At 37.6% G+C, this 12755-nt stretch overlaps 1 protein-coding gene across 6 annotated transcripts in view; it reads left to right on the top strand.

Annotated features, from left to right (window-relative positions):
• TTC7B (tetratricopeptide repeat domain 7B) overlaps window positions 1-12405 on the top strand; it is a 95163-nt gene extending 82758 nt beyond the window's left edge. For all 6 annotated transcript variants that reach the window (XM_026712992.2, XM_087922088.1, XM_087922087.1 and 3 more), the window contains one exon: window positions 11339-12405. In XM_026712992.2, coding sequence (XP_026568777.1) covers window positions 11339-11560 — 222 coding nt within the window. In that variant the 3' untranslated portion in view covers window positions 11561-12405. The remainder of the gene's footprint in view (window positions 1-11338) is intronic.
• Window positions 12406-12755: the final 350 nt, after the last annotated feature.

Genomic DNA, 12755 nt, shown 5'->3' with positions numbered 1-12755 from the left:
GATAGAGTAGATACAATACTGATTACAAATCAATATATGTATGTCTACCTTGTAGCTCTACTGACAAAATTATGTGTGGTCTTGCTCATATATGCATATGTGGTTTATTTAGTTTTGCCTTTGTGTATTACGTAAGCTCATCTACTGCAGCTTAATGTAATATGTTGTCCACACCACTGGACTTACTCAACAGATGACTATTAAAAATTTTGGGTTTGCTCAATATGTAATTTGAAAGTTTATCTAAATTTTTAGGGTTCTATATATTTATGAAAATCCCAACTTGGAATAACCACAACTGTCCCCCAAACAAAATACAGCCAAGTAAAACAAAAATATAAGCAAAAGAATACTTTTCTTTCTACCCTGACATCAACTAGGAGACAAATTCTGCATCAAGTGGGAGATCGAACAAGTTCTTGACCAACCTACTGACCACTTTGCCATCCAAAAGGTAGAGGAAGGAACTAGAGGGACAGCTCTACTGTACCTGGTCCTTACTAATAGACAAGAAGTGATAGAGGTTGTTGAAGTTGCTGGAACTTTGGAGGAGAATGACCTGATGTCATATTGGAAGACAATATAATGCAAACACAAACAATAGAACATAATCAGATTAGTGTCTTAGACTTTTTAAAAAGCTGATTTTAACAAACAAAGTGAACTTGGGAAAGGTTCAGTGGATGAAAACTTCAAGGGGAAAACAATTCAAGAAACTTGGAAAGCTGGAAAATATTATTATTAAAGCCCAGTCCAGCTCAATACCACTGAAAAAGAAAAAAATCCAGGAAGAAACCAGCATATTACCCAAAGAAATCTCTGATAAACTGAAATATAAAAAAGAAAAGAGGGACACATAACGAAGGCAGAATACCAATAAATAGCCCAAACTTGCAAAGATGAAGTCAGGAAGGCTAAGGCTCAGAATGAAGTAAGACTTTCAACAAATGTCAAATATAATAAGTTTCAACACATAAAAAACAAGAAACAAGTCAAGAAAACATTTGGTCCATTAACAGGAGAAAATGGCATGGATATAAAGGCTATATCTTACATATATTTTATATCTTATATCCAGGGGTGAGTTTCTCACGGTTTGGGCAAATCCCTAGCTCCGATGATCAGCTGGCTCTGCATCAGTTCGCTCCGACTGTACTCACCTATACCTGCTCAGCTGATTCGCGTGGCAGAATTGATTGCCACATCTCAGCTGTGTTACTTCTCCAAAGAAACATCGAAGCTAAGTAATTTTGAAAGCTGTGCATGCGCACACAGCGTGCATCAGGTGTGCGTGCAAAGTGCGCGATTAGCAAACCGGTTGTTACACCGGCAACATCCCCCCACTGCTTATATCTTATATATTTATACATAAAGATATAGTCTTTATATATAAAGACTAGAGACTTTATCAACATCCATAGACTATGCAAAAGAGACAATCAATCAACCCAAAGGAGAACAAAAAGACCTCTCACCAGCAATCAGCACCCAAATCAGTATAGAGTAACTCCAAGGTTAATTTCAGAACAACAATCAAGTAAACTACCCCAATCAAGTACCCCAACTTCCAAAGAGCCAACAATAAACAGCCCAACCAAAGAATCTCTAACACCACCTCCACCCATACTGACAGACAAGCCACCAGAATATAAACTAACAGCAAAGAGCACTTCTTACTAGCACTGATGATGTTACCTAGTTTGGGTAATGAAACATCTGCAAGAAAACCAGCAAGCTCAGGGAGCACCAAGGACCCCTCTTTATATCTTTGTCTAGTCTGATGACATGACAGCAATGTTCCAGTATCTGAAGAAGAAGGAGTCAACCTATTTTCCAAACCACCAGAAGGCAAGACAAGAAACAATGGATTGAAACTAATGAGGGAGAGAAGCAACCTAGAACTAAGGATACATTTCCTAACAGTGAGAACAATTAACTAATGGAACAGCTTGCCTCTAGAAACTGTGGGTGCTCCATCACTGGAGGCTTTTAAGAAGAGACTGGACAGCCACTTGTTTGGGACAGTATAGGGTCCTCTGCTTGTGCAGTGGATTGGACTTTTAAGATCTCCATCGTTCCTTTCAACTCTGTTATTCTGTTATTTTCTGAATGTCCCTCAGCCCCCTGCCAGTGTTTTCGATTAACATACACAAATTTGCCAGATGCTCAGATGGACATGCATTCCCACATGATGTTATACATATATATGTACATGCACATTGAATCTTACCCTTAGTATTCAAAAGAGCTTAAATTCTGTTATCAGCTTACTTTTACCACACAAGTTACAGAATCATTGCACCAGTCAGCTTCTTGAAATAGACATGCAAAAACCTTTTATAAATCTAGAATTTCATTCTGTGACCTGCTAGCTAGGTAAACTAATCAGCTTTTTTTTAAAAGGGCTTTTAGCAATGGCAGCAGCTGATTAGTTTAGCTTGCTGCTATACAGGGAAATAAATTATGACTTAAAGCCATCTATGTAACTGCAATTTTTAGTTTTGTACAGAGCAGAAGAGATAAAACTCTTGAAAATACGATAGTTTGTAGCCCTTGGAAATGTGATAGGTCCATGTAAGCTTCATTGAGCATCTGGACTTTAAATGTTGACATTTGGTGGAGGTAGTTTCTGTTTTCTACTTCTAATAATTGCAGAGATGAGTTTTAAAGCATATATGAATCAGTCCTCATGCAGCTGAGTTGTGTAGGAGGAAGTAACTACATTGAGAGAAATGTTATGATTTGAACAGAAATAGAACTTAGGTCAATAAGCAAATAGGCCTTTTAGCATAGGAACATGAAATACCAGCAAAGCAAATTATATGTACACATCATTTTTATTATAGCATAACCTCTCTGAATTGTGTTTTATAAGCATCTCTAAGTATAAAAACCAGTTTGCAGCATAGCAAAGATAGGGCTGCTGGAGATAGAAATGTATTCTTTGTAATCATAAACCTTGAATTGATAAAAATTTTGTCACGAAACAAAAATTGGGATTATTTTCAGGATTAAACCTGAAGATTTCAGTTTCCATATTCTATAAATAGCCATAAATGTGATTAATACGCAGTAGTACTGTCACATCCTGATCTTCATGACCATTTTAATCATAGTAGTCAGACCAGCAGTCAAAGGAAACAGCTACCAGTATTTGCCAATTATTACCAGCTGAAAAAAAGGAAAAGCAGAGAAAGAGAAGCATTGAATAAGCAAATGGTACCTATTCTTTCAATGTGTAGCTATTATTTTGCCCTGGCCTCTTTTGTTTACTGCGTAATTGGATATATTGCTCCTAATTTCTATCCAAATCTGTTTGCAGGAATGTAAACCAACACAGACGTTTGCTAAAAAATCCTTTCCGTATGACTGAACTATAGTGGCAATAAAATGCTTTCTTAACCTCAGAGTTGTACACTATATTTATTACTTTATTTATTACATTTATATGCTGCCCATCTCACATGATTCTGTACAGCATAGTTCTCAAACTATTAAAAATGCAATTTAGTCTTTTCTTAGGGGTTTTTTATTTGAAAAAACAAACCCTACAATTGATCCCATTTGTAAACCCAAATATCCTATCATTGCAAATATTTATTTCTTTATTTGATGGCAGTCCTTCTGCAGTGTCAGAATTAATCAGTATTTTCTGCAACCTGTTTCCTCACTAGTTTGCTCTCAGTCATCTCACTTCCATCCTCCATAGAAAATCATTCAAGGTTCCTATTTCCCTTCACTCTTTCCCTCAACCCATTCTCAAAGTAGCTATGGAAAACCCATGTGCATTTGGAAATACTAATTCATTTTCAGATGCTTCTAACAGTAAGAGCTCATCCTCATGTTCAGTTTCCTGAGGAAGAAAATCCGTTTACTATTTTTGAGGGACACAAAATCATTATGTCCATCTAATCTTCTGTGTGCTACTAAGGCAGTTTAAAGCCACCTTATTTATTCCAATTTGCAAGTTACACTTTTCTTCTTCCAAAAAGGAAAAGAGGAACATAGAGGTGACGCATTCAGGAACAGCCATCTTCTCAGCTTTCTCCCATATTTATTATGAGGCATTTTGCCTTCCCCCACCATGAGGAAAATTGGTTTCATAAAGAGAAAAAAAGAAAGACTATTCCAAATATACAATACCATTGAAAACTCTGGTCTGAGCTTTGTGATTTTGTATCTCCAGCCAGTACTTCCAAGGCAGCCTTCTTTTAAGGGAAGGTTGTTTGACATAGGCTTATGAATCTCAGGTTTCTCTGTCAAAGTGTTGCTTTCCTAGAAGATTGATAGTCCTATGAAACACTTCCATTGGTGCTGCCAAGTAGAAATCCTCTAGATTACTGCTGGCCAGAATTCTAATTTGATTGCAATGTGCGGTAACTGGTCAACCTTTAGATGGCAGTATCTAAGAAATTGTATCATAGTATAGAAGTGTAAGGTAAATGATAAAAATTAAGGCTAAGTGAATAATGAAACGCAAGTTTTTGTCTCTCAAAGTCATCCCACCTCATCATCCATTCAGCAGAGTGATTGGTAGCTGGTTTTCCCCCTGATCAGTGACATTTGGTAGGAAGAGAAAGGATGGCAGAGAATTTGCCGATTTCTGATTTGAAACTACCCCACATTAAATTCTGTCTGGCTTCGTTGCTGAGGCACATTACAGGTGATCTTGTGGAGAACAGTGTAATTTTAAGTTTCTCTTCTTTTCTCCTGTCTCAGTTATAATGGAAAGATATCTACCTGTTGTCAGCAAGCAAAACCCAGCTGACCATTAGATGGAAGCAGAGAGATACAGAGCTTTTTGTAGCCCAGATTTGGAAACCCTAGCAAATTCTTGATTAATTTACTTTATTTCTTTACTTCCCCCTCTCTAATCATTTAAGGTTCAACTACTTTTGGCTTAAGAAGGAAAGATTGGGAAGGCATTATAGTACGAGAGGTTTGTTTATTTTCCCTGCAGGGTTATAACATAATGGCATGCTAAAAAAAAACAGGTGCATCTGAAAGATGGATGAATAGGATGGATGAATCCCTTCACATTTTCTGCTTCTATTTTGTTTTAACAACCTCCCCTACCAAAAAAAAAAACACCCTCAGATAAATGGTGGAGGAAGAAGAGGTGCCTGAAGAAAGTGGATAAAATGAATGAGATGTCATTAATTATAAAGACAGATCATTCTTATAGCATTTTCATTTTATAATAGTGTAGTTTGGGCTAGGTAGCAATTGGAGACCTTATATGGAAATCATAAAATGATTGACAATATAATGCTGGATGATGGGCCTCTCAGGTCAGTGGCACTCAACATACTATTGAGGAAGCACTGAGGATCTTTCTAAGTATTAATGGTGTTTATGATATGACTAGATTAAAGCCTTTGGGATATCAGAGTTGCTGTACAGGAGAAGAAAATCAAAAGCTGCAAAAATAGAATTACAGTAGGAAAGTGAACCTAATTACAAACAGACAAAAGTTCAACATAGTAAGATTAAATGAAACAACTACAAATCGACAATCTGAGGCATCAGTAAATTGAGATGGACTACATTTCAGTCAGAAGATCAAATTGTTTTATTACTGAAGACATGAAAAATGGAAGAAACGTTATTGCTTTTAAAGTTAGAAAGGGTATATAGCAAGTACTGATCCTCATTGATAGAGAACCAGAGGAAATATGAAATGGATTTAAAGACGTCATTAAGGATGAATGTGAAAAGAGACTGATGAAAAAGAAAAAGAAAAAAGAAAGCAAACAAGACATCAGAACAAGCCATGGAAATTGCCAAGGGAAACTGAACATAAGAAAGACAAATATCTCAGAAAGCAACTTAAACAAAGAGTTTCAGAGAATTATTAGAAGAGACAAGAAGCAGTATTACAACAACATATGTAAATAATTATAGATTTAAAAATGTGAGGTAGGACTGAATGACAACTTTTTACAATTGTTTTTATTGGTAAAGAGACAAGTTCCAGGGAAGAAGAGATACTAGGAAAGGTATTAAGCTACTGTTGTTTAATATCAAGGAAGCAGAGAGAGTTGTTTCTTTTACCCTTTTTTCTGTTTCTTTTTTTTTGCTTTTTAAATTTTTCTTTATTTTTTTTCTTTGTATTTCTAACCTTTAATAAAATTATTACAAAGAAAATAAAAAATCAAAACAGGAAGAGCATTGACACCTTTGAGCTTTGCTGTTGAGTATACCATGGCAGCCAAGAAAATAAACTACTGAATCATCAATCAAATCAACCAGTTCTCACTTAAGGCATAAATGACCAGATTCAAATTATCCTACTTCAGATACATCATGCAAAAATCCAGCTCTGTGAAAAAGAATCTAATGATGGGAAAGATGGAAAGAAAGAGAAGAGGACAACCAGCAACCTGGATAGACTCAATTACAGTATGATGAGTGCACCATTAGGAAACTTGGAAGAACAGGTTAGGATACATCATCATGGCTGTGTGGTTGTTAGGAATCAAAAACAGCTTGATGGCACGAACAAGCTGTGTGAAAAAGATCTTCTACCTTCAGGTCTATTCCTCCCATAACTCATCACAACAAAAGCAAAAGATGAGAATGAAGAATAAGCATGTCTTCTCATGGTTCCACATTCCTGGTTGGAATGAAGGAAGAAAATCCTCTCTCTTTTTAAAGTCACGTAACCTGTGGGACGGGGGGAAAAAAGGGCAAGATGTAACCTTCCATTTTGTCCCTAGGCATTCTCTTTGCTATTGCCCGAATAGGCTTTCAGGTCTTTCTAAACTGATACTTGATTTGACTTGAGTAGAAATTTAGCTGAATAGGAATTCATTGGGGGGGGGGGGCATGAGAGAGAGGGGGGGAGATCAAGCAATCACTTCTTTCCTAGGAATATCCAAAAATGTCTTTATTTATTTCCCACATTCATTATCCTTTTGGAGCAGGAGAAAGTTCAATAAGTAGCAACATTAAGGTTGACATTTTAAAACTCGCGTTACCAAGCTAAAGAACATTTTTGCTCAGAAACAAATGATGCTTCTTACTAATAAGGGAACAGCAATTCACTACCTTGGAGATTTGTTTGTGGGGAAGTGCAGGGAGAGGAATGGAAAATTAACCATCCCATGCGTTTACACAGCTGAATGTATGCAGTGTACTAGAGGCTGCATTGTAGATAAAAGGGCAAGAATAGACATGCTAAGTAAACAGAAGAGCATAGTGAACACATATGTTGTGTGCAAACAATATTCAGTCTACTTCGATGGATTCAGTGAACAAAAGGGCCATATATAATTCTGGTTTGACTGGGCAGACTCTTAGCTACAATGATTCAAACCAGAGGTTGCTGTACTCAGCTTGCAGTTCAGCAAACAGCTATTTTGAAGGCCATTATGTTGAAGAAGCTTCTCACATATCTTCCTAGCGGCCTGCCAAAGAATGGGTTGGCTGTTTACCCGGGAGATTTTGCTACTGGGAAAGGGAATACCTAGGAGCTGGTTTGGCAAGCAAAGGACAAGAAGGCCTGGAGGAATGTTGTTCATGGGGTCCAGGGGTGGGACGTTACCAGTTCTGCCCAACTCTATAGAACCGGTAGCTCTGAAGAGCAGCAGACACCGAACCAGTTCTATGTCTGCTACTGTTTGGCCCAGGCTATTACCTGTCCTTTTATTTCCTGCTTTTTCAACCTCAGCTGCTTTGCGCGGCACAGCTGAGGTTGAAAAAGCAGGAGAAAAGAGGCTTTCCAAACGCTGTGCGCTGCACTTTTCAGCTCTCCAGGCAACACAGCTAAAGGTTTTTTTACACGCGCGTGCAGCGCAATGCAACGTCACCGAACCGGCAGTAACACCAGTTGAATCCCACCACTGATGGGGTCGCGATGGCTCAGACACAAGTTCGCAATTAGCAACAAAGGGAGTTTAGTTTTGACTTGTGAAAGGATAGCTGGAGGGACAAGGTTACCATTCTGTTCAAGATCTGGAAGGATAGGGGATGTGTAGTATTATTGAGCCCAAAGTAGCCTGCTTTAAAAGTTTAGATTCTTGTGTGTAGGAGTCATAAAAGGGAAAGTTATGGTTTGAAACATTTCCATTTTTATCTGAATATGTGTCCTCCTGTTTATGCTTCCACATGAATTAGTGTTTGGAGGTAAGGGATATACCGTATACATGTCTACCTAAAGCTCCTTAAAGTTTTTGGAGTGTTGCTTTGTAGTTATGATCATAAGTGATATGCAAAGTTGAAAACATTAGAAGTGTAATTCAAGATCATGACTTTAACGTAAATGATATGTGGGATTAAAATGAAGTCTTGAAAATTACAAATCAGCCATTCCTAACCTTATCATCTAATGATTAAGAATTGTGAGCTAAAAGAATGCAGCATTTAATTATTTTAAATCACCATGTGAGTTACCCTTAGGATTATAGAATCATAGGATTGGAAGGGACCTTGCAGGCTGGTTAGTGCTTGAGCAGGAGACCTTATAGGGACTGATTATCTAATCCCTTCTTGAGCATCCACAACTTCAGGAGGAAAGCCGTTCCACTGATTAATTGTTCTCACTGTCAGAAAATTTCTTACAAGATCATCTGTGTGTCTTTCAAGCCATTGACAACCAGGAAGTGGGATTACAAAGACTGCAGCAATCTAAATTAGAACCATGCCCCATCCTTACTCTTTACAGAGCAAATATAGGTTCTCCATCCCTTATAATAGCCTGTAGCTATTGATTGCAAACTTTCGATCACCAGGAGCTTAACTTTTGGCAGGGGTAAGGACTACATTGTATTAGACAAAGATGCAGACTAGAGTTTTCAATTTCATGTTTTCTTTAGACTTGGGGGGTACTTTGAGATTTTCTTTTGCTTTATAAAAACCTATGCAACATTTGTTTCAGACTTACTGTACATTACAGTACAGTAAGTCTAAAACAAAAAGCTGTGTCATTGTTTAGTGCTCAGTTCAGAGGAGAAAATGGGAGCTGTACAAAAGGAAACTGGAGCTTCAAATTGCCATAATTGGTATACAGGCTGAACCAAAACAAATTAATTTCTGTTTCTGCAACAGAGTTTCCTATTTCCCAATACATTCCATTGCACACAAAGTTCCAAAGATTAATTACACCCTTGATATAAAAATGAGGCATGATTGTGAATGGGGTAGTGCAGAATTCCTACAAGATTTCAGTCGGATGAAGAAAACACATATGATTTAATTTGAACATGTGACTGCCCTGTTCACACAGTTTGCAGGCATATTGGGGCACGTCATGGAAGAAGAATATGTGAAGAGTACTTTCCTACTGTGACCTTGTGACTGTTGTAACTGCCAACCTGTAATATACATACTGTCTAGTTTCATACATCCTTCCTAAGAAATATTTTATTGTAGTTTGTAATGATTTCCTACTGCTTCATTTCCCCCCAAGATAAGGCTAGTCCCAACCTTATTGGCATTTAGGAAATCCCTCAAAACATGGCTTTTGACAGGCTTGAGGGTCCCAGGGAAATAGAGACCCTGCAAGATGGTTATCCTGTGTGTAACATGCTGGTCTATTTCCTGCAGTCTTATACGGGGTACCTTGGTATTCAACTGATTTGAAACTCATCAAATTCGATACTCAATGCATTTTGACATGAAAATTTTATCCCAGTACTCATCATTTGTTTGGTAGTCAAGGCACAAGCTAGAACTTGTTGATGTGACTCACTACATTATTCCTAATAGGAAAAATTAATTAACTAATTAAGGATGAGTACTGAAGTATCATTGGATTTGTGTTTAAATTTTGTTTAATTGTTGTTATATACCTGTTTTAATTTATTTTAATTGTTTTATTTGTACACTGCAGAGACACATTTATGAGATGGGTGGATGTATAAATATGATAAATAAATAAGCAAACAAAAAAATCTTTACAGAGACTTTACTTTCTTTAAACCAGAAACGCCCACGATTTTGTTACTGTAAATAAAAATAGTCTTAGTACTATTTTTAGTTAGTACTACAATAGTTAGTGTACTCCCTTTGGTTTCTTGTCTGGACCACTCCTGAAAGGCAGATATCAGACTTGCAAGTTTGAAAGCACTTCTCCCACCCTTGCCTTTACTTTCTAGACAACTAAGGAGAGTTTCCTCTGGGATGTTTTCCCTGTCCCCATTCCTTCTTGTGGGCTGAGTTTTTTTTTTTATTCTGACCATTATCTAGGCTGCAGCTCTTCCAGTTTCTGTGTCTTAAGGTGATTCTCATAGCCTATTACAATATATTTGGGTAGTTGGTATGGTAAAAAATGTGGCAAATTGTTAACTTCACTTATTTGCAAAGTTGATTGGAAATATTTGTGACATTCCAAAAGTAAGCTGTTTCTACAATCTTTTCTGCCTGTAACTCCTGACCCACTAGAGCAGGGGTCCCCAACCACCGGGCCCCAGACCGGTACCGGTCCGTGGAAAAATTTCTACCGGGCTGCCAGTTTGCTGGGCGCCGCCATCTTGTTTTGATGAAAAAGTGCTTCCGGTGAGCTTTTCCAGGTAGAAAGCGGCGTTTGGGTGCTGAAAGAATCCTTGCGCCTTAGTTTCATTGAGGGGGGGGGTTGGCTTCGAACAAAACTAAGGCGCGAGGATTCTTTCAGCACGCACGGCAAGGCGAGCCGAGTGACGTCCCGAAGCCCATCGACACAGGTACAAAGGAGGAGTTGAAGGTGGCGGGGAGAAGCAGGGGACGGCTGGCTGGCCGGTCACTCGGCTCGCCTTGCCATGCGTGCTGATGCCGGTACCGGGCCGCGGATGATTTTGTGATGCCGGTACCGGGCCGCGGCACAAAAAAGATTGGGGGCCACTGCACTAGAGCTCTTGAAATGTTGTAACAGAAAGCCCATTAAACTCTTTTGGACTATATCGTACTATTAACAATATGTTTAAATATAGAGTAAAGCCAGGAAATACATGAAATACAGAAGATCATGAAATAAATAATAAAAAACAAATAAAAGCAATAATATAAGAGAGCCAGTTTGGGCTAGTGGTTAAGGCATGAGGCTAGAAACTGGGAGATCATAAGCAAGTCACCCCACAATAATTTTTTGTGGGGAAAATAGGAGGAAGTCATATTAGACATGTTTGCCATCTTGAGTTATTTATAAAAATAATAAAAAAAATGTGAAATATAAAATAAATAATTCGCATGTCAAGAATTTGAAATGTTGGAGGGGATCAAATTGGCCATGGTTGCCCCACTCTGTTGCCTAGTCTTATTGCCATGGACTTCCCAGTTGTATTCAGTATAATTATACTGTTCTTTTTCATATTAGGATTTGATAGCGGTTCTTTTTAATGCTACTTCCCTTTTCTCCCTCTAGGCTCTAATTCTTCATCAGCTTGGCCGGTACAGCTTGGCCGAGAAGATCCTTCGGGATGCTGTCCAGGTGAACTCAACAGCCCACGACGTTTGGAATGGCCTTGGGGTGGTTCTGCAAGCTCAGGGTAACGATGATGCAGCCACGGAATGTTTCCTGACGGCCCTGGAGCTTGAAGCCAGTAGCCCTGTTGTCCCTTTCACCATCATCCCTCGAATCCTTTGAAAGGCAGGCTGCTCATCCTGTTTCAGCTGAACTTGAGAATGTGAGGACGCCTATGAGCGAATCTTTCCTTCTGACTCCAAGGGGCAGCTCTTCACCCTGAGAGGTAACAAATACAACTGCAGGCAATCTGCTCATTTCTGTCGGGTGTCCAACGCGGGAAAGCAATCTAGGATCTTAATCAGTGAAGAAAAAATGGAAAAGGGAAGGAAATAAATACACATGCACACTTTAAGCCACCATGTATGTATTGTCTACATTTTTTGCCACATAGTCATTTCGAAACCTGATGCTTATTGTTCAAATGGATATTGTGCCATATTTTGTTAGGTGACATCAGAGTGTTATGTAAAAACTCTAAATAGAATCAGTGATAGATAATAGATTCAAGTTAAAATTCAGTGGCAGAGCAAGCCTATTTTTAACCAAGCCTGTCAAAGATCTGTTCTCTTCATGGCTTTCAACCTCTCTGGAGCTCAGAAACAAAATGTGAAATTTGCTGTGTTCCATCTTCTATGGTAGTCCGGCCCAGCAAATCAGCTGAAAGGTTATGTTTTGAGTTGTTAATAGCTGTGATGTGTAGCTAATTGTTATTTCTTGTATTTAGAAGAAAGATTGTGTACAAGAATATTTATATTTTACCAGCGTATGCCTGTTGAAATAAAAAAGAAATGAAAATATTAGTTATTTAAGTTTAACTTTTTTATGTGAATCCAGAGTTTATTTATCAATGGAAATATGTAAAAAAGATGCTAAAAATAGAATATTTACTGACATTCCTTATGAAGTATACACTACCTTGGCTCAATGGAAAGATTATGTTAATAATAAAATGATTTTTGAATGCATACAATGCTTGTCATTTTTATTTGATAGTTGGATGAAAATAATTAGAACTGACTCATGATATGGCCAAATTACGTGCATCTCAGTTGAACTACTATTGATCATAAGTATATTAAACAATAATATATTATATTATTATTGAGTTATTACTCATTAATGCTAATTAAATGATTAAAGCCAAATATCTTTGATAAAACTCTTAAAGCAGTTGCATTTGGTTTTGTCATGGATTCCTGAAAAAAAATCCATATTTTAATGAATAATTTATATGTGCACAACTATAATATAAACAGTATTCTAATATTTATATTTTTAATATTGATTAGGTGTTTATTAATTTACTTACTAACTA

This window comes from Pseudonaja textilis, chromosome 1, assembly GCF_049901715.1.
Source record: "Pseudonaja textilis isolate UNSWEBS1 chromosome 1, rPseTex1.2, whole genome shotgun sequence".
Lineage (NCBI taxonomy): Eukaryota > Metazoa > Chordata > Lepidosauria > Squamata > Elapidae > Pseudonaja > Pseudonaja textilis.
The sequence above is the reverse complement of the archived record's forward strand: the minus strand, read 5'-3'. Positions and strand labels throughout refer to the sequence as shown.